Raw genomic sequence first — 22,019 nt, forward strand, 5'->3', positions numbered from 1 at the left:
GATGATATACATCTGTTTCACTGATCGATTTTCTTTATGGACAAGTAGGTGATCAGCCTTCTGCGTCCTGCCAGACCGGGCCTTTTTTTGCGTCCTCTGCAAATTCTTTAAAATTTAAAGATTTTAGTAGAGAACATGAATTGATTTATTTAACACAGATGAAATCATCACAGATAAAAAGGAATATTGTAACAATCGGTTTGATGTGACAAATTTTGGAATCGATAGTTGTCTTATCATAAAAATATTAATGCAAACGTTTATTTTTTGTATTATTGTTCACATTACAGTTCCATAAAAGCTACTTTTTAATTTAACACTCAGGATGGCGATCACTGAGGTGTGAGTTTTCATTGTTTTATTGTTCATTGATGCGTATATTTTCATATTGCAATATATTTGTTTTGAGTAATAAATGGCTACAATATAAAAGTAATAAATTAACTTGGTACGTACCTTCAATTTATTATTTACAATTTACTCGCTGAAACATAATTGTATATTTGCAAATGTGAAAACATTGGCATAATATACATGCCTAGTGATTCAATTATGCTATTAACTGTTTGTTTATATTTGCTTACCAAAATACCTACTTTGCCAACATTAGGATGTATTCTAAATTTAATAACAATAACTCGCATTACGCTCTCATAAACTATAGAGGCAATTATAGTTACTGTAGCATGGTGAGCATTATTTTGTCTGAATTCTAAAGGAACCCTTTTGAATACAAACAATAATTAATATGTACATAAAAGTTTACAATGGCAGGTTAACAAAAATACTTTTAGAAAACCAATTTCGCGGATGAAATAAATAAAGCACAGTAATAAACGAACTTTTCCCATAACATGTTTTCACATTTGCGATTTTGAATCAAAATTTAAGCAGAAAAACATGCAGTAATAAAAGGATTCAGTTTGAGATTTGTGCTTATAGAGTGCAGGGTACCAAAATATGCGTCGGTTTATAAAGTCCATTTTAGAAAATTTGCAGTACGAAATTACAAAAACAATTTAATGGATATTTTATTATTGGAATTGGAATCTTGTATTAAATAAAGTTTATTAATTAAATTTACAGTTTTAGGTAAAAATTATTAATGATTGATTTTTGTGATTCGCAATTCTTAGTAAAAATAACGAGTGTGTGTATCATCGTACATGAAGAGTTATAACAAGAACTGGCTGATGAGCACTTGAGCTATGATTGAAGCGGCGACAGGCGGCGAGTGCCAAGGGCCTCTCTGTGCGCGTTTTCCTACTCCCTTAAAAATACAACCCCATTGTATCTCAGTGCTCACCTGTACTGTAGGTTCTTGGTTCGGTTAAGGAGATCGGCGTGTCCAGAGGAGTACTGTTCAATAACGTCTTTGACGTCGTAGGGTTTCAAAGCTTCTCTAAATCTCTTGCGTGCGACAAAATACTTGAGCTATTGAAATAAAACATCTTCATGGCAAATTTTGTTGTGCAATAGGATTATATTAAATACTATCGTACTTCATATACAATTTCATATATTTTTATGGCTTATGATCTCGTTGGCTGCAATGGCTTATTTCCATCCTCTGTTGTAGGTTGTGTCCTACCTACTAGCTCTTACCTATGTGGTATTTAAAATTTAAATACTTCCAATTATAACCAATGAAAAATAATAATATGGGAAATTGTAAATCCATTAAATGTCTTTCTTCATAAATTATAACTAAAAAAATATGATCTTTATGCAATTTATGTTCAGGTTGGTGATGTAGGTAGATGCGTCGGTTTGTAATTTGTAGGAATTTCGTTTGGGTTATAGATGACTAAATGTTAATATTTTTAAACATGTAGCTGGTCAGTCATGCTGTGTTAAATTGTATTTATATGCAGGATTGATTAATATTATAAGTGTTGATATTGTACCTGGGACTGATGAGATTCTTATAAACATCAACCTGGAGTTGAGTGAAGTTACCGAAAATGTCCCTCACAAAATTCGTGATAATGTAAAATTGAAAATCATTTTACGTTTTACAAACTGCAGTCTCCATTTTATGGAGGAAATTTTCAGCGACTTCAGCTTTCCCTGTATTTGTGGGTAGATATGAAGAACGAGCATAACACAAACTACATGGGTATTTTTGACTAGCTCATAAAAAATAGGCATTCTGGCTACATGAATATTGAGTTAAAATATTTGACTATACGACAGTCCAGACGATAGAAAGATAAAAAATGAAGGTATAGAGGTAGGTAATTATAAAGTAGGTACAATACAAATCGATGTGCGAAGGCATAAGTTTAGAGGAAGGTAGTCTAGCCAATGGTTTTATCACCGCTTTGCATTTGCTCAGACAATACACACACAGATATCAAAATTTGAATGTATTTAAAAAGCTCAAATTGTCTGCACGCATGCAATGCGTTGGAAAGCCTACTGAGTAGTACCTAGTCTGGACGTTTTTCACTCGGCTCAGCAGGTCCACGTGTCCCGCGGAATATTGTTCTATAACGTCCTTTACGTCGTATGGTTTTAATGCTTCTTTAAATTTACGCCGAGCCACAAAATACTTCATCTGTCAGAATTCCACAAGATATAGGTAACTCAAGTTTCTAAAGGTAATATTGTTATATGAATCTATCAGTCAGAATGCTACGCTTACCTATCGTGTTAGTTTTAAATAATAGATTCGTATTTATTTAAACAAAACTAGGTTAGAATACACAAATAAAATAAAATGTATCGCCTTTAAATATGTAATTTATTACCAATACGTTAAAATTCTAGACTGTTTTCTTTGCAGTAATATCTATAAAACATCTGGCGCACAGCGGGGCAGCGATCTAATAGAATCAGTTAAGAGCTTGGCAACGCGATGGTTTCAGTAAAGTGGCGATTTTAAAGGTATCGTTTATTGAAGCACCCAAAAGAAACTCGAGAATCGAAAGAGGGCGTAGGTAATGCAGTAAGTTTGGATACGGTAAACATTGTTTAACAATTCAAGATGCTCTTTGATTAGGTTCTGTGCTTTGTTCTTTCCTCCATCTTATTAATATTGTATAGATTCAGTAACGCGAAAAGTTTATATGTAATTTTGCAACACACATAGAAGTTTATGATGTAATATATTGACAAGATTTTTGTGAGTGTTGTATGCGTTTGTAGTTATAATTGAGTTGTTTAAATTATTTTTTGTAATATATTTCATATTCTCATAAAAATAAATGATACGTACCTTTCTTATAAAACGAATGGCGGCCTTATGTCTGGGGGTTAATGTCACGCAGCGCGGCTCATCATCTTCGTCTGCATCAAAGTAAAATAAATTTAGCTTACATTTGATTATATAAATTAGCTAAACCAGTCTGAAACACATTCTTAAATTAATATGTACATTAGAATTCCGTCAATGTGGAACAAGAAAATAGAAAAATTATGTGGCTTAAAACTTTTTTTTCCTCCTATTATACCTACCTATGCTAATTATTAATACATAATTATTTTTCTTCTAAATCTAGTGCTTCTCTTTCTTGATGCTTAAATCTATATTGTTTTTATCTTATTCAATGGATAACATTTAAAACAGAACCTAGCAATATTAGCTGCATTAATTGAGATAGAAAAACGGTTGTTCCTGAATGAATAAGGAGATTTAAAAACCGTGAAGGCGAATAGCCCAAAAGATCTCATCGAGCTATCGTCACATTGACAGGATTTAGTGAATTTACCGAAAAAAAAAGACTCGTCGCTGGTATTTATTGCATTTTGTACATATATTATAAACTTGAATTTCTCCTTCCATTTTTTTTAAATTAGGAATTCGCTATATATTTTATACAACCATAGTCATTATATTTATTTCTGTAATAGGTTATTCTTCTTCATTTCTGCATATACAGTATAATAACTTAATTATACCACGTAGATTATATGTTAGTATTATACTTAAAATATCTAAGTGAATTGACTAAAATATCGAGTTGGTCATTTTTATATTGGAACCAAATGAATGATTTTTATGAGGAACGAATTTTACTCCTTCGAACGTTAACATACAACGGGCATAACCGATTTCTTCCAAATATTTCTACAAACACTGGTACATTAGGTAAGTGCACATTTTCTTTTTTTAAAGTAGTTTTCCTGTTTTTATATATTGATAGCTGATCCAGCAAACGCTGTCTAGCATTACTTCTATAATTTATGGGTATGAAAAATAGATGTTGACCGATTCTCAGCCCTACCCGATATGTGCACAAATTTATGAGAATCGGTCCAGCCGTCGGAGGAGTATGAGAACGAAGATTGTGATATGACAAAGTTATATATTCGATTAGGTATTGCACTAGTGATCCGCCCCGGCTTCGCCCATGGTACATCACCACATCGCCCTATACCACTCAGGGCTCACGTACCTACGTATCCGATCGTGAAAGAACACATTGTAAAATCGGTCTTACTAGACTGTATTCATTTCCTGAGCTTACCGCAATCAAACAAATACACAAACTCTACAGCCTTCAAATTAATATATTTAAAATTCGGCGTGAATAGACAAGTATTTTTAATATCGGTATAATAGTAGGGAATGGAGACGATGGGACGTTAAACTCGATTAAAGAATAACTCCAGAAATAAACTTAGTTACTTACTAATATGCTTTTAATAATATTGCTAATTATAAGTGTGTTCAAAGATGTCAATATATTTAAAAGATTTCGGGCTCTATAGTTCTACGAAAAGTATTTATACAAAGAAGGCATTATTAACTTAATTTTTGCTTCATATTTCTGGTTATTTTATGTTTCATTTTATACATCTTACAGTAGATACTGTAAGACTAAAATTAAAGTAAGGATAAAATATTGTTATGCCTGTAACTTTTTTTTGAATGAAGTGTATCTTATTTTTCTGTATTTTTATTTGCTTTTTTTTTTAAAGCCTTGATTTAGTAATAGAAATAGTAATTGAAGCATTTACGTAACGTAGGTAGGTACGATCGTAATATATTTCGAGAAGACTTAAAATTAATAACGTCGGCCTAGATTTATTTCCGAGCAAATTTGAATTAAAAATGAACGTAAACTAAAAAAATCAAATACTTCATTTTATGGATGGTTTTGATGGATTGGATGGTTTCGGCAGCAACGAAATGATTACTGAGTACCTATCAATAAGAACTTATTATATTTATATATTTTTAATGTCATAATGAAGTAACTGTTCCTATACATATATAAAAATATGTAGAGCATATAATTATTTGTTTGTCTATATACGCGACAAACACGTCAAAACTGCAGATTTTTAGAGTCTATACTAATATTATAAAGGTGATGAGTTTGTTTCTTTTGTTTGTTTGAACGCACTAATCTCAGGAAGTACTGATCCGATTCGAAAAAATTTTTCAGAGTTAGATAGCCAATTTATTGAGGAAGGAGCTTTATATATATTTAAGGCTATATATGTAAATACCACGGGCGAAGCCGGGGTAGAACGCTAGTATTTTTTTATGGATGAAGGCAAATATTGGGATCAATATACCAACGAGTATAAGCAATATATTTTTTTGTAAATAGTATTTTTCAGGGGTGGCTATCTAATTTAAAGAGGTATCATTTTATTTAGGTTAAAACTTAAATAGAGGATTCTCCATAGGTTTTTTCTACATATAAGAATCTAAAGTCTTAAAAATGTCGTACATATTATCTTCATAAAAAAATTAATGAAGTTTAAAAAATGTTGTCTACGGGCGAATCCTTGTGCGGAAAGATAGCAAAAAAAAATAAATTAAAATAAAATCAACACGAACAATACCTGTAAATTTTAACACAAGTAAAGAAAAAAAAAAATGTTTTTATAAAATACTAGCTGCTCGTCATGAAAACATAAAAACATTATGAAAACAAAATATCCTATGTCGCTAAGGAGGTACATTATTATAGGTAATGTCGATTTATGTGTGAAATGTATCTTCGAATCGGTTCAGTAGTTTCGGAGCCTATTTAATGCAATCTTTAAAATATTAGTATAGATTACTCGCATGACCTAATATGGATAACAAAATATGTCTGCTTTCGAAATTGAAGCTCAATTGTTTATCGGTTTATGCCTTTGCTTTAAATATGTGCGAACGTACCTTCCACCCACATTATTTACGTATTTAGAATTGCGTCACACGTTCTAAACTTTATAGTCACGGTTCACACAATGCATTTCCATAATTTTTTGAGAAAGCGATAAAGCTATTCTGATTTTACACATGCATTTTAATATTACATATTCATAAATATATTTTATCATTTAACTTTTGAATTATGTAATAGTTATATTACAAGTGTTTTGTTTTCTTCCTTTTCTTTTATCATTTACTTTCATTAAGAAGCCGTAACCTGATGCTGATGCTGTAGACGTTGATAAGACAAAGGAGTTAGTAGTTATTTTAGGCTCCTGTGATCTTACCATCGGACTTCTTGGACAGCGCTGTCTCGGCCACCGAATCCTCGCTGAAGGATGGCTTGTGTCGATTGCACCCTGAGCGGCCATTCGTTGCCCCTGCCAACCCATACATATAGGCTCACTTCATCGCACGATCCTCTTCATTGTATATCCGGGCTATTTTTTTTTTACTTTCCTAAAGTGTTACATTTTTCCAAGTATTTGAGTTCGTTTGAAAAGAGAATTTTTGAGCTTTGTGTTTTAGAAATTTTAGAAATTTCTACATTGTTTCTAGTATTTAGCACCAAAGAAAAAAAAATATGAAAATTGAAAGGCTTTCTTTCAAGAAAGCCTTTCACTTTTTGCAAAGGTTTATATGACTATTGTATTCACAGTATCATGGGATGTGTGGTTATTTAATAAATACATTTAAAATCTTTTTATTCAATAACAATTTAATCGTTTCTAATTTCCACATCAATATTAAACTATAAAGTTATGAAGTAACTTCTTTAATACTGCATAAAAAGACTACCTAAATAATGAGGTCAATGCAGTGGTTGTTAATGTCTAAGCAAACTATCGATCCATTTGTTATCTCTTTCTTTCTCAGGTGTTACTGTTATTGTTGGTAAAGAGTTATTACATGATTATAGATCGTTTAAATTATATCGAATCAGGTGTAAAAATTCACTGGCTATTTACAGTCCATGAAATATGGTTGATGTTTACTTATATGTTTTTCAATTATTTGTTTGTATTTTGTAACCATAAAGCAATTAGCTATTAAAATTTAACTGCTACGAGAAATATATTATAATTTATTTATGTGTACATTTTAGGAGTTCTTAACGTCCATATTGCACATTAATGTGTCTATACGACAAAGATTTATAGACGAAGCCTGCCAAAGATATCAAACTATTAATTTAAAGTAAACGTATCTCACGATGCTGTCACGGTGATTGGACATGTGCTATGTATGTATTTTGAATGTTTACAGACAGATGAAATTCAAAATAAAATATTAGATAGTTAATGTTACTTACATTTTCGACGATCCAGTACAATAATGAGAATTAAAGAATGTTCATTATATCTAATTATTATTATTATTTTCTAATAATTAATAAACAGGAAGGTGTAATTTTTTTTCTATCATAATATCAACAGAGGGAGAGTTTACGAAGGGATCGAAAGTGGATCATTTTATGCTTAAATAATAGATAATAATTTAACCCAAAGTACATAACTGCTTGACGAAATGTCCGTAGGAAAGCTTCCCGCACTGCGGTTGCTGTTTAGGTGTCATTGCAATGTTTGCAGGATTTTATACATAGATATAGAGGTCGAAGCATAGGCTTCGACTTCTTCATTCTAAGCTTAATTACCTTTTACATTTTTAGTAGGAATTTTATAGTTACTGTAAAATAATTAGTAACTATCACAACTTGTATTATAACATTGTACTAAAACTAGTAGGTAAAAAAGCTAGGCTCATTACCTAGGTATTAAAGCTGATAAATTTTTCATGCTTATCTATAAAAATTATATTAGAAAATTAGGTACCTATAAGCTGATAGAAACGACACTGGATGTATATCTAATACCAAAACAAACTTCAGTCTGAAATCATTGTACAAAAAATTGTCTGAATAGTATTTATTAAAAATATTTGTAATAGAATTGAAGAAAAATTGGTTAAAAATTGTAAAATATAAGAAGTTTTTTGTGAATTGAGCTTAATTATTTAATTAATAAACATAATTGTTTTTAGCTAAAAGCTAAACAACCATCAAATTGTTTGAACTAGAGTAAAATTTTAATCTTTAATCTTCAGTTTTCAAAAAAAAAGAAGTAAATAAAATCGGTCGGTTTACCTAGTAAAAAGTAATGAGGCAAAAAATACAAAGAATGCGGTCGAACAAATCTATATAGATAACTTCTCCTTTTTTTAAGTCGGTTCAAAATGCAACAATCTTTCTAATGACAACAAATTGCATTTCTAAATAGTAAAAAACAAGGCGAAGGAAGAGGGCGACTTTCGTAAAAATATATTTTTTTAATATAACCTGCTTCGCTTCGTTTGCTGTTTATAATTTTAAATGTTGTTTTAAATCTTATTACCAGATCTCTTCACATTATTCTTCCAATAGACTCGTATATAAATTGGTTAGTAAATTGCTTTTGCTTTCCAGTTTATATTTGTATCCCACACTGTAAGAATTATTAAAATCGGACTAGTACTTCCTGAGATTAGCAGGTTCAAACTCTTCAGCTCAACGTTATTATAAGTATATAAGTATATATAAGCATAGATTAATATATTTCTTCTCTGGATCTACTGGACACATATATTGAATTTTGGAAATCGTTCAAATATTTAATATATGTAGGTACCATAAGTGAAGCCGGGATGCACCGCTACTTAGATATAATTATAAAACTGATTGTAATGTACACGCGTCCCAATTTTTTGCAAAATGATAAGTAACTGTGCCAGTGATATAATCGATATGATGTCACAAGGTCTAATACCTATGCTTTCTGATAAAGTGAGGGACCGATGTAACTCATACTTATGTGACCATAACCTCAATAAAATTATTTATTTTTGACTAATATAATTATTATATATACACTCTATCGATCGCTTAATTAGTACTAAACGTAATCCACGTTGCCTTATAATTACATAATTACATATTACGAACTCTGCTTTTCACAGGATTTTAAAGCATTATCTACTATCTTCTTCAGTTTTTTCCTAGTGTTCTACCTAGCATGCAGAAATAAATGCAAAGCGGTGTTTGTTATTTAATAGCTTTATGACATTAAAGCTTCAAATAAAGCCATTCCAAGAGGTATGCCTTTTGGGTTTTTTTATTAAACAATTAGGAAATTCATTGTGTGAACCGTGTTGTTTTATCAATTGATTTACGAAAACATAATTTCAAAACTTGTTTTGAATCCTATGGGACTACATGAGCAATAAACGCTATAGCAATATTTTTGAATGCGTTTGTCTTTCGTCAAATTAAATGTAAGTATCAAGCTTCTGATTGCAGTATCAGTAAGGTAATTCGAAGCGATATCGTATCTACGCGGGTGCAGATTATTCCAAAAAGTGAAAAAAATAGACAGAAGTACAAAGTAATTAGAATATCAGCAACTGTGTTTCGAGCTAAGAGATGCAGCCATCATAGCCGGATTTCGGATATCCTATCCGGTATCAATGGTGCTATGGCCCTTACGAATTTATTTGTGTATACACATTTTCAAAATTACTAAATAAGGATAATAAGAAACGCAGCTTTCTCGACTTTTAACTTCATGCCATAGTGCCATCTAAAAGATGAAGAACGGAACCTTGAAAGCAGCTTTTCCAACAATGAAGTAGACAACACGCACGGTCTCCGCCTGAGGTGCGATTATCTATGAAACAGGGCACGTCATGTCATCCTCCATTTTATCAAAATAAAGATATTGTATAAAATGTAATTTTCGTGTACCTGTATCACGCTTACAATAGTAAGGGTTTTATTTTCTTGATCGTGGGTAGTTTTTGTTGTGGCACTATGTACGAGTATGGCGCTTAGTTGAAGTTTGTCTTGTATTAAGTCTTCCTGTTTACGATCATGGCAATGGTTATTAGGATGTGCAGATTATTAACACATTGGACGAGAATGTAAAATATAAGAAAGTAATTTTAAATACAATACGTTCATTAGTCTACGAGCTTGTTATTTACGTTTTGACCTTTAGTCTGATTAAAATGTTAGAACAGCATGCTGAATTTTCATTAAATAAAATATTAGTTTTATCCATTAGAAGTATTAAAGGTACTTAAAGAATGTACGATTGCGAATGTTGAGGGTTATGAATATTTTGTGGATTTGAGTTAAATTTTAGAAAAAAAGGTGGTTGGTTTATGTGGCCGTATCTTTTTTGAAGTAAGGTGCGTGAATTCTATAGGTAGGTAAGTATTGTTATGGAAAAATACAATTTTTAAATAAGAAAATTAATTTGTAATGCTTACCGAGGTTTTCAGCACTGGCGTTGACATCGTACCGATGTACTACTGGTTTTGAATGCGGTGCAGGGGAATGCAGAGAAGTGCTTTTATGTCGTCGTATCGTAGGCAATCGCGACACAAACGAAGCGTTGTTCTTGAAAGATGCACTCATCACCCGACTGTCAAACAGTTCACTTATATATCAGGCTTGTACACGATTAATTATGGTTACATGCATACAATTTTTATACTCAAATATTTATCGTATGTGGTAGTCGAGCATGCTTCGCCACGAATTGGGCCAGATCGCACCGGTGAAGTACCACACATTCACAGAAGACCGGCGTGAAATAGCATAGCCCAAATCCTTTTCTTTCCCATTCCCAATAATTTCCTTTATACCTCTCGTTAATAAATAAATCCAATCTTTACGCCAAACTTTACGCCACTACAAAAGGCAATCCATTTGTAGTGGTGTAAAGTCTGCAATCGACCTTACGCCTCCCCAAATGTCCATGGGCGGTTTAGTGCTTACCATGAGGCGACCCGCCACCTCCATTGCCGACGATGACTTAGATATAAATAGTTATTTATGAGGTTATTATGGTTAACTTACCTTATTTGTGGACTAGGTAGGGGTATCTGATGAATTTTCCAGGTGGCAACACTCATTGAGTGTTCATCCGCCGCGTAGCACCTCCACAGGGCCTGTATGAGCGTGGCAGCTGGTTGACGTCGCCTGATCATGTGCTTCTGTCTTTGTTGTTGCTGAACTTTGAGAGCGAAACCAGATCCAAGTATTCCCTATGGATGAAATTTCGTACAGTTGCCTGTTAACATGTCTATTATTATTATGTTTTCTGTAAGTATGGTTAAGTATCTCGACTATATTTTGAATGCAAAAGTTCGTCTGTCTGTCTCTGTGTCCTTTTTTCACCCCTAACCACACAACCGATAAAGATAAAACTTGGCTCAAAGTTAGTTTGTGACTCGAGAATGGACACAGGATGTTTTTTAAACCGGAAATCCTACAGTAATGGCAAGTATACCCGGAAAGTTCCAATACTGTCTATTTTTTCCTTTCACTAAGCAGAGTCCGCGGGCGGAATTAATAGTTTTATATTAAGTGAAATATACTCACAGCTGGAAGAGCGAAGAACGATATCCCTAATAAAGCACAGAATGAAGCAATGAGTTTGCCCTGCCAGGTCTGTGGTACCATGTCGCCATACCCAACTGTGCACAGCGTGATCTATACATATATAAGTACAATGTAACGGTCAATACTGTCTTGAAATATTTCAACAATATTGGTACTATATTAATAATATATATACATATATACCATTACACAACTCGATTAAATTAAATTGTTTATCTAAAGGACCAGAGACGCAATTGAACCTCAATCCACTTTAAAATCTTAATCGATTTATTTCACAAATCTTCTTCGTCTTTCAACATTTCTCCCAAATACAATCATAATGTTAATTATTGCTTAACACAAGTCATAAAATAGCACATTCGCAGTTCGCTGTATTTATCTTCGTCGAGCGCATTTGAGAACGAGATATTTTTTATGAAGGTTTATATTATCTCAATAAAATTAATTTACGACGAGGAAATGGTTCAAACTGATTTAAATATTATCATAGGAATATTCAATGTTGCGATAGGAAGAATGAGTAAACTATGCAATTAATGTAAATAATATTTTGTTATCGGATTATTGGAATATCCGTAGTATAAGATGGAGTCGTCAATACAACAATAAATGGGAACATCGTCAATTATTATAAAAAAATATATTTCCATACAAATAAACAATCAAAACATAAATGGAAATATAGCAGATCACCGTGTTTTAATAATTCATTCACTAATGAGAGTCACTGTGAGACAGAAGTCTCAGTGTCATGTTGTGCACAGCGCAGTGTCTGTAAACGTAGTACTTACCTACTTTCTACACTTTACCGATGTTTGTATGCAATCTTAGAAAAAGTTATGTTTTCTGGTTAAACTATGCGAAATGTGTAATCGATGTTTGGTAGGTAGACTAGGAAGTCATTATGTGTACATAGTTTTATTTATTGTTGTATTGTTCTCCTCACCTATTATAGTTTTCTATAATTTTTAAAAAGAAACAAATGAAATACTTACAACACCCCACCATAATGCTTCTGCAAAATTTTTAAATTTTGTATCAGCAACATCTTTTTCTGCTAAATAAACTAAAAATGACGCGAAAATAAGGCCGAGGAATCCAATGTACAAGGTCGTTATCAATTCCTGGAACAAAAAAATCACATAGCATTCATCGCTTAATTGTATTAACCATCCAGCCCATCCATAAGAAACTGAGGAATGTTTGTATATCTGTTCGTTATATAACTATAATATCAATATGTTATAACAAAATTAACTAATTACAATGCAAATTATCCGCTTCAGATAAATATTGCCAGTTGCTTGATATTGACACTAGCATGATTTATTCTTCACTTCACATAACTTTAGTCTATTTATGTTATTCTATTTTTATATTTTAATGCAAAAAAGCTATTATTAGAAAGCAATTTAATACTATTTAAATAGCTTTTTTTTTTCACATTAACAAAATAACTAAAAACAAGAATAAACACAATAGCATGTCATTAATTATATGATATTATTATAGATAAAGTTAGTATAATATCGTATAACGCAGTAATGTTTTCAATTCTTACAGTATTGTAATGCTCTTATATTTTCCTACAACGACGCAGTGCAATTTTCTTCCATTCATAGAAATGTATCAACCAGACAATAGTTTTTATGTTCACTTACCAACCACGGCCAAGCAAGATATACAAAGTTTTATAACTATCAAAAGATTTCTATTTTAGTTCACAAGAGTTATTTTTCTCTCATAGAGTTATAACTTTAATCTTAGTAGATATCTGTATATTTTTAGATTTCCTGTTTTATTAAATGGGAACAAAATAAACATTATGTTTCAAGCGGCTGTTTGTATTTCAATGGTACACTGACTTCTAGATTAAATTGAACAATCACTAATGAGGTTTAGTCAGACTTTAGTATTATTTATATCGACTGTACTAGTAAATAATGTTTGCCTTAGCACGCAATGCGGAACCATCATTATAAATTATTGTGAAATATGTATATTATCCTTTATTTTACATTTCAAATGAATACCATACCTACAAGATTTTAATTTTTTTAAGACGAACACACGGTTGCCTGACATAAATGATCATACAATATTTTTCAAGAGTGCTTTCATAAAAAATATTCGAACATTTATGTTTGATATCTAAGAGCAGTACAAAAATTGGTAATAATTGGTAAGGTACATTGGGTAGAGAGCGGAAACACTGAAAACAGATATTGTGTATACTGCAGTAAAAAGCAGTAGCGTAGAATTAAAAAAGTACAGAAATTATTAATAAACTATAATTTAAAACTTAAGTTCAGGATATTGAGAATTTCTGTATCCGAAATTCTTTAAAAGAAAACATCGTATTCGCTTTTGTGTGTAGCGACTAAACAGCTAAATAAATTCGTTTAAAGTAAAGGAACAAACAATTATGGTTGATGGAAGCTGAATAGCCGAATAGGATATTTCTACCACATTACACAAGTTGAACGTAACAAAAGATTTACAAAAACGACTCGCTCGAATTATTTCTATGGACGACAGGCAGGCCGAACAAAGAACGCTGATTTAGCATAGAATTTTATTTTAAAAGATTTTCCTTAAAATGACGCAAAATTTGTTTTGCAGAAAACATAATTTTTAACAATAAAAATTAGTTATGCTTTAAACAAGCACCTCAATAATTTTAAAACAAAACATATTTCTTACCCAGGCAATACAAATGATCACTGAACTTCTAAACATAAATGGAACAGCTTTTTGGCTGAGTGGTTTATTTACAAGTATTATTTAAAAATTAACGAAAGACACCTGATAGAGAGTGGGTGACTTCAGTGACTCTCGTTGTTTGTTTTATTAAATGCAAATTATTGCGATTTATATACTTTTTTAACAGATTCATTACATTATATTAAACTTATTCAGTCTGCTACAGCGAGCGTGTTCACGGGCAGACCGAATAAGTTTATAATCCAATATCAAGTTTAAATCTAAAAATAATACCCCTGTAAAAAGTAAATCAAACACAACAAAATACTAAAAAATTTATATTAAAATCGAAACAAATAAAGTGTCGTATAGGTCTCAATGTCTATTAGAATTTTTAGTAATTCAAACTCAAACATTTATTTATTCAATAAGAGTTCTTACCCTAGCACTTATAAATTCATCACATATTTTTAACATTTACCAATTATTCGGAAAGCAGTGTCTACAGAGGAAAACCGACAAGAAATGGTGTAGTTGATCTTTAAAAATTTTGCAATTTTTTTAGTAATAACTGAGATTAGCGCGTTCTAAGAAACAAAGTTTTCAACTTCATTTAAATCCAATTCAGAAAGCCACTGGAATCAGGCCACTGATGATGGTTGTTAACGAAAGCCTTGGGAGGAGCTATGTCCAAAAGTGGACGTCCTAAACGGCTGACACGTCGACGATAATTAGTATATAGCTTTGCACCGAAAATGTATTTATTGGACTAGTTATTGAGACGTTTACTTTCTAAATGTATCTTGTATAACCGGTGAAGGAAATTACAATCAGTTCCGATATGTCTACTTGTCATGCTTCTTTGTGGAATAGGTCACTTAGGTAAGGTATTCTGGTATCAATGATGTCATAAATCATACTGAATTAAGTTTGTCATGTAGGATATGGCATTTCTATCTGCGGCGTATTGCTTCGACGAATCGCATAATGTAGCCATATATAAATACTAATATTGATTTATAACGCTCATAACATAGCTTCCTACAAAATAAGAAAAGAACATAATACATTCGTGTGTATAACTAGTATGTGTATCAAATACACAGTAGCGTGTTGTATATTTTTATTTAAATCTATTTTCTTTTATTTTATACTTAATTTAATCATAAGTATCAGCATTCTGCACTGCTTCCTTACATAATAAATGCGCATTTTACACATAAAATATAGATATATATATTATAGTGTAGATAAATCATTCTACAACTAGTATCTGTTTTAAATTAACCACGCAAAGTAATTAGGTTACGTCAATTTATAGAACAAAAAAATTGTACTTTACAAACAATTTCATCACCTTCAGTTTACACTGTGTCTAATATTTAACATCAATGAATATTTCAGCAATGTCGTTTGTATTATCAACCCCAATTTATGAGATAAAATACGAAGTTTTCAGGAATCCAAAGCTTAAAACTGTTAAATTGGATTTCATTAATTATTTAAAGATTAAATTGTACCGAGGAACCGTAACTCGCCTTGTTTCACGCGTGTGCTAGACGGGCCTAAAAATAATTGATCAACAAAACAAACTGTCGGACAAGATAAATGTTCTTAATGAACTTTCGACCATTTGTATTTACTAGTGTTTTGCAAAATCGTAAAAAACTATTTAAGATTTTATTATTTCTATTACGTTTCGGTACTTTTAAAATAAGTTTTTTCGATATGCATTCATAGAGAAGTGCCGAAATTATGAACAAAACAGTTATCGGCAGTGATGTCAAATCTTACGTTATGGCATGTTGCCATACATAAATGCAACAGTTGATCCAATCGCTCTATGCCAAAAATATTTCTGTTGTTTAATGCCCTATACGAAGCTTTAAGTATCTTACTTATTTCTTTTTCGTTGTTTTTGTTTTAAGGTAATCAACTAATCAATATTTTTAGTTAAATTATCAAATATATGTGACATGAGAATCACCTGTCTATGTGCGTATACAACGGATCCCAGTAGTTTCCAGGTCCCGCCTCGTCTGTCCATGCGGACCATCCTCAGGATCTGGAAGAATCGCAGGCCACGCAGTGCGGATGCTGCAAACACTTGGCCCGAGGAACCCATGCCCAGTACCACCATTGACGCTATTATTGTGGTAACATCTACAAATAATTCGCCGTTTACTAAGTAAGTAAGAGGCACTAGAGATGAAAGAAAATTAATGAAAACGTGCACTTGACAGTGCTCAATGGTTAGATTATTTTTCGTATGATTTTGTTTTCGTATAGTAGGTAGGCAAATTAAATCGGGAAATAATATATGTTGCTTACTTTTTGAAAATAAATGTATAGGCATCAGTGACACACGAATAAAAGTGTCAGTGAAGTTTTATTTGTCTTTTGCAATACACTTTCGAATTTCGAAGTTCGACGGATAGGTCGTTTGAATAGATCAGACACAGCATAAACGATGTTATTCATTCAGGCCTTTACTCAGGTAAAAGCGCCTGTTGTTTTAAAACTGAACGTTGTTTTAACTATGTAGGTATACCTACCACCACACGATCCGGTAATTAATTAAGATCTTTCACATTTCCTCACATCGATATTAATTTAAAAACCCTTCAAGGCAACTCAAGGTGTGTAGAATTCCTATGTTTTAAATTATTAAAATAGGACATATCACTAAAACATGTCATGAATTTAACAAATGATAGGATAAACACCGTGACGCATTGGTTTCGCAGCGCAGTTGAGCAAGGAAGCTGAGTAACACAAGTCCTTTTTAATTCTTTGTTTTTTGAGGCAAAGCCATGATGGTCGGCTAGCTACGATATGAATATATTAGAAAAAAAAGTACAGTTTTAAATTTTATTTTTCTTGGGCCCCAGTAATAATTCATAACAATACCTTAGGTATTTACAATTATGGCCACACATGTACTATTGATATAGATTTGAGCGTGTAGTATCTGGTGAGTTACTAACTAATTTGTATGCAGAGAGGATGCGAAATGAAAACAGGCGCAAATGTTTGACGTACAGAATACATTTCTAGTCTCATTGTGTAAAATATTTATCAAGATTCGAACTTTACAACCGCAAGGAAAGTTGTATAGACAGATTAAAGCAGTGATTATAATGTATCTTATTTTGTATACTAATAATTCTTGCAGCAATTGGAAACCTGAATGTAATCAATACATTTAGTTTCAAAAGAAAACCAATTGGCAAAAAATATTTTCTCCCAGATGCGCAAGAATATACATTACTCCCTCTGGCTTTTGTTTATTTTTTAGTTTGTATTTATTTCACAACGTAATGGTTTTTTTATAATAGTAAGATTTTTGTGTCTGGAGATAGTTAGGAGGCTTAACAGTGACTACTTTTCATTAATTATTAAATTTTTCATTACTTTTTTACAAGAACAGGTTATATCAGGGTGCAATAACTACGAACATATAATAAACTAACATCCTGCCCTTGTCCATCTAAGGTGTTCCTGAGAATGAGATGATTCACTGCGGTAAAAATAGCTTATTTTTCAAGCACAAAAATCATACTATATCATCGCTCGGTTGCTACGTGAAATAAGGACAAACAAACGAACAAAACACACTTTCGCATTTATAATATTAGTGAGGATTATAATATCTACAGAATACCAGAAAGTGATATTTTTATAAACTTCCCATTCTTATCGTAACATATGTAAATGTTCAGAATATGGTAATATAAGGTTTTGTGTTGTGTCGGATATATTTGCATAAACAAGTATATTGTTTTGAAACGTATGTTGCTTATAGATATTCAGATTAGGTTGAGTCAGCGGCCAATCTAATTCTCACGTAAAAAAAAAGACAATTACAATAACACAATTACTTGATTTTAAGTGCATACGAAAAAACTAATAATTGAGTAGTATTTCATTTAATGTAAGATTGACCTTTCATAACTGGTCAATAGTGCAATTCTACAAGCAATTTAATTAAAAAAATAACAGTATAAAGCCAAAGGCCTTTATAGGTCAAAGTTGAAGTATAATATCGCAAGGCAACATTATTAAGCCCAAGTGGGCGAATCGTGCAGCTATGTTTGTCAGTTACGGCACGGCATAGTCTCAGGACGGGAGGGAGCGAGTCCCTCGAGTATTGTACAGCGGTTGCACGAAATTTAAATTACGAGTCACAAAAGACAATTTTGTATAATAATCAACATAAATACGGTACCATAGCAAAGTTTGGTAGTGTGTTTTAGCAAAATATCAACTAAGCTTAGGTATACTTGTGCGTAAGGCATTGGAATTTGAATTGGAAAGGTGAATCTTACATTTCTGTTACTATTTGAAGACAAAATAATATTGAATGATATAGAATATTATCATTTGACATAATACTAGAAATCATTAATGGTTTAGAAACTCTTACCTATTATACAGAAGGGTCGCCTCAAAAATTTGAGGCGACCCATCAATCCCTGATACCGAGAGCGACATCCCGAAGACCATAGCCTAGCACAAAAAAAAAAACATAAATAAACCATTAAATTGTGCGTGAAATACGTTAACAAAATACGCATTGCAGTAGTAGGTATGTAAAATTAAATAAATTATACATTAGCAAGCTATTTCTTTATTCACTTTTAGAATTCTATTTTGGTATCGCACTTAGTTAAGTTGTTGACCAACTTAGTAAGTAAAATAGTTCAGTAAATGTTCGAAAGCCAGGCTAATTAGCAAGTCTCCCAGTAGAATTAAATGTACGTATAATAATGTAAGTATAACACTGAAGATGCTTGGTGTACATTGAATGTTTAATTAGATGTTTACTTATAATTCGGAAGATGTCGACTTCTACACTTAACATCGTCACATAAGCATTGCAGGGTATACAGCTATTTGATAGCCTATCGATTTTTTGTGCATAAAAATTATTTCTCTATATCAGTATCTATGACTAAAATATATTCTTATATTCAGCTGTAGAGGTTTTATAAATTTGACTTCGTTTTTATTAATTATTTTTAGTTGATTTAATCATATGTTGTTAACGTGTACGAGTTTTCGTAGTCAAGTCAATGAAACAACTTCTTTTCATCACATATAAAAACTAGGAAATTAAAAAAAAAAACAATTTAGATAAGAATTAAATTCTTTTACAGATTAATGAAGTGTAATAACAATTTTCATATTATGCTTCAATTACAATCGTTTGGCAGCAAAAGCTATATGTAAGCGTTATGTTTATATTACTCAGAAATTTAGTTAAAAGTAATTTTCTAAATTTTATATATATTACTTGTATATGTAATGATCGATTTTAATGTTAAAATAAATTTATTACAATTAAATTCATATAATTATTTACCTTAAACAAAACTCTATCGCGAACCACACAACAACAACGGCCTCCATATAGAGCAGAACGATGCCAGCCTTTGCTTCGTATTCTTCTATTGTTGAGAAAACTGACAGCGATAAACACATGAATACCATCAAGAACCTGTTCAAGAAAAGTTATTATAGTTTGGAATTAAATTAAGATGTCGAAGGGCTCTACAGAAATGGCAGCGGAGCGGGCTGAGTATTCAAACTTATTTCTACTTTTCTTATCGACAAATAGGAAAACTTTGATCCAGGCGCCAAAACTAATAATAAGATTCATACAACGTGGAAAGAAATGTATTATATATTTAAATCTTTAGTGTGAAGTAGTTTTTAATTATAAACTTGGTTTTGCTTGAAACCTTTAAGTTTTATATCGAAGCTTTATAATAGGAAGTTCTCTACAATATCGAAATTGCTCATTTGTTCTTTGTAAATAATGTAGTTTGCTTTATTAAAAAGGGTCTATTATTGCAAATCAGACAATTCAAACCAGTAATTCTGTTTATAAAAAATAAATATTCATATAACCAAGGAAAATAGTGAGTACCTACTGTGTTTGTATTTCACAATACAAACTTCGGCCGAACATTCGTAAATATAGGAAGTTCGATAAAATCGACTTTAATGTTTTTGTTTACTAGATTATTTGCTTGCTTCATCATTCTTTCTTTTGTGTGAATTCCATGCCTATGATAGAAATCTAAAAAATAAAAGATTTATACGGCTGCTTATTTATAACTAGCTTTTCGGCTATTTTCGATTACGTTGCTAGAAAAAAGGATTTTTGCTAAAATGAATAGTTAACGACTTTACTAAATACTTAATATACGCAATCAAAGTCGTTAAAAAGATCATACTGCCTCGTCTTCGGAAATCAACAAAATGTAAAATTTTGTAGTCTACGCGAGCGAAAACGCAGTGGGAAAGCTGGTTATTTTATGCGATGCAAAATGCGATGATTTTTAAATATATAAAAGGTTTGTTAATTCAACAGATGAGAACCTGATATGACAGATGGTTGTATTATTGTTTATTAGATGCGATATGATTGCACAATGTCCATATTTTATTTAGTTTTTAAATAAGCGAACCTCGGAGTGTCGGAGTGAAGTTCTTATCAAGCCGTCAAACGGAATGTAAGGTGAAGTTCGGCGCATCCCTTATATAATACTTTTAATTAAACAGAATGAATATGTTGTGATGATATGAAAACTATATATTGATATAAATAAATTACGTGTCACGTTGTTTGTCCGCGATGGACTCCTAAACTACTCAACCAATTTTAATGAAATCTCCAGTCTATGTACATATTGATCCAACTTAAAAGATAAGATAGTTTTTGTTACTTTAATTAAGGAAAATAACTATCCGGGGCGTGCAGTTAGTAAAATATAATATGAAATGATTTACAAGTTCATTTAACAATAGCAGTCGTATAAACAAGCTGAAGAGTTAATTACCTACATATAGCCGAAATTTAATCTCAAAATTGCGGTCTTGTACAAATTTAATAATTCACTTACACAATCATATGATAAAGGACGGCCTTGAAACCCCTAGGCCGTTCGAGGAAATTGTAGAACTTTGATTGAAAGCGTCGGCAACACGCGTCGCGTCGCGTGGCGCGGTAACTGATGGGCTTGCCGAGTAGCGACATCCGCGGCGTCGCCAGCCGGTCGCCGCCACGCTTACACTCACTGCAACCAAGGGTCACTATTATCCAAACATGAACCTAAACAAGGTATCAATATATATAAGTGGATCAGGATCTCAATCCTTACAATTATTTGGCACAATCGTATCGTATCCTAAGGTAATAAAGTTACTGTTCAGTATACTATTACGTATAAAAACAACCAAAATTTTTACTTATTATGGAAGTATAAATAAAATATAAAAATATAATAGAAATAAACACGTACAAAAAGTATCTAGCTATCGCCAGAACCAAAATATTTCAAACTCATTTTGCTAGAGATTATTAGTTTAACAACAAAATGGTCTAAAAAAGTGGAGATGTACGATCATAAAATTTTACTCTTTGTTGCTTATTCTTTAAAGTATATGTTTTATTAAGAAAAAATAATATCTATTATTGCATTTATTAAAATGTCGGTGGAGGTTTAATGGGTAAAGAGGTCCACTTAAGACGACTTTTTGGCAACACATTTAAAAGTCCAAGAAAAGTAATTATTCTTTTGAAGATTCAATAATCGTATTAAATAATATTTTACACTAGTAATTTAAATTTTTTTTATGTCATAGTAGGCAATGGAGCTGGTGGGTCGCCTGATGGTAAGCTCTACCACCGCCCATGAACATTTG

General features: G+C 31.7%; 1 protein-coding gene across 5 annotated transcripts in view; it reads right to left on the reverse strand.

The window, feature by feature from the left end:
• Positions 1 to 22,019, reverse strand: part of LOC119829763 (potassium voltage-gated channel subfamily KQT member 1) — a 37,875-nt gene that overhangs the window by 5,973 nt on the left and 9,883 nt on the right. For 2 of the 5 annotated variants that reach the window (XM_038352458.1, XM_038352453.1), the window contains 11 exons: positions 21,218 to 21,391; positions 19,672 to 19,806; positions 18,733 to 18,815; positions 16,294 to 16,469; positions 12,599 to 12,727; positions 11,580 to 11,690; positions 11,055 to 11,242; positions 10,463 to 10,617; positions 6,448 to 6,540; positions 3,221 to 3,291; positions 2,433 to 2,560 (listed from right to left, as the gene is read on the reverse strand). In XM_038352458.1, coding sequence (XP_038208386.1) covers positions 2,433 to 2,560; positions 3,221 to 3,291; positions 6,448 to 6,540; positions 10,463 to 10,617; positions 11,055 to 11,242; positions 11,580 to 11,690; positions 12,599 to 12,727; positions 16,294 to 16,469; positions 18,733 to 18,815; positions 19,672 to 19,806; positions 21,218 to 21,351 — 1,403 coding nt within the window. In that variant the 5' untranslated portion in view covers positions 21,352 to 21,391. Of the gene's footprint in view, positions 1 to 1,306; positions 1,435 to 2,432; positions 2,561 to 3,220; positions 3,292 to 6,447; positions 6,541 to 10,462; positions 10,618 to 11,054; positions 11,243 to 11,579; positions 11,691 to 12,598; positions 12,728 to 16,293; positions 16,470 to 18,732; positions 18,816 to 19,671; positions 19,807 to 21,217; positions 21,392 to 22,019 lie in introns of all 5 variants that reach the window. The other 3 variants (XM_038352454.1, XM_038352457.1, XM_038352456.1) reach the window with 3 other exon arrangements.

The sequence above is a fragment of the Zerene cesonia genome, chromosome 10 (genome assembly GCF_012273895.1).
Source record: "Zerene cesonia ecotype Mississippi chromosome 10, Zerene_cesonia_1.1, whole genome shotgun sequence".
Classification (NCBI taxonomy): domain Eukaryota; kingdom Metazoa; phylum Arthropoda; class Insecta; order Lepidoptera; family Pieridae; genus Zerene; species Zerene cesonia.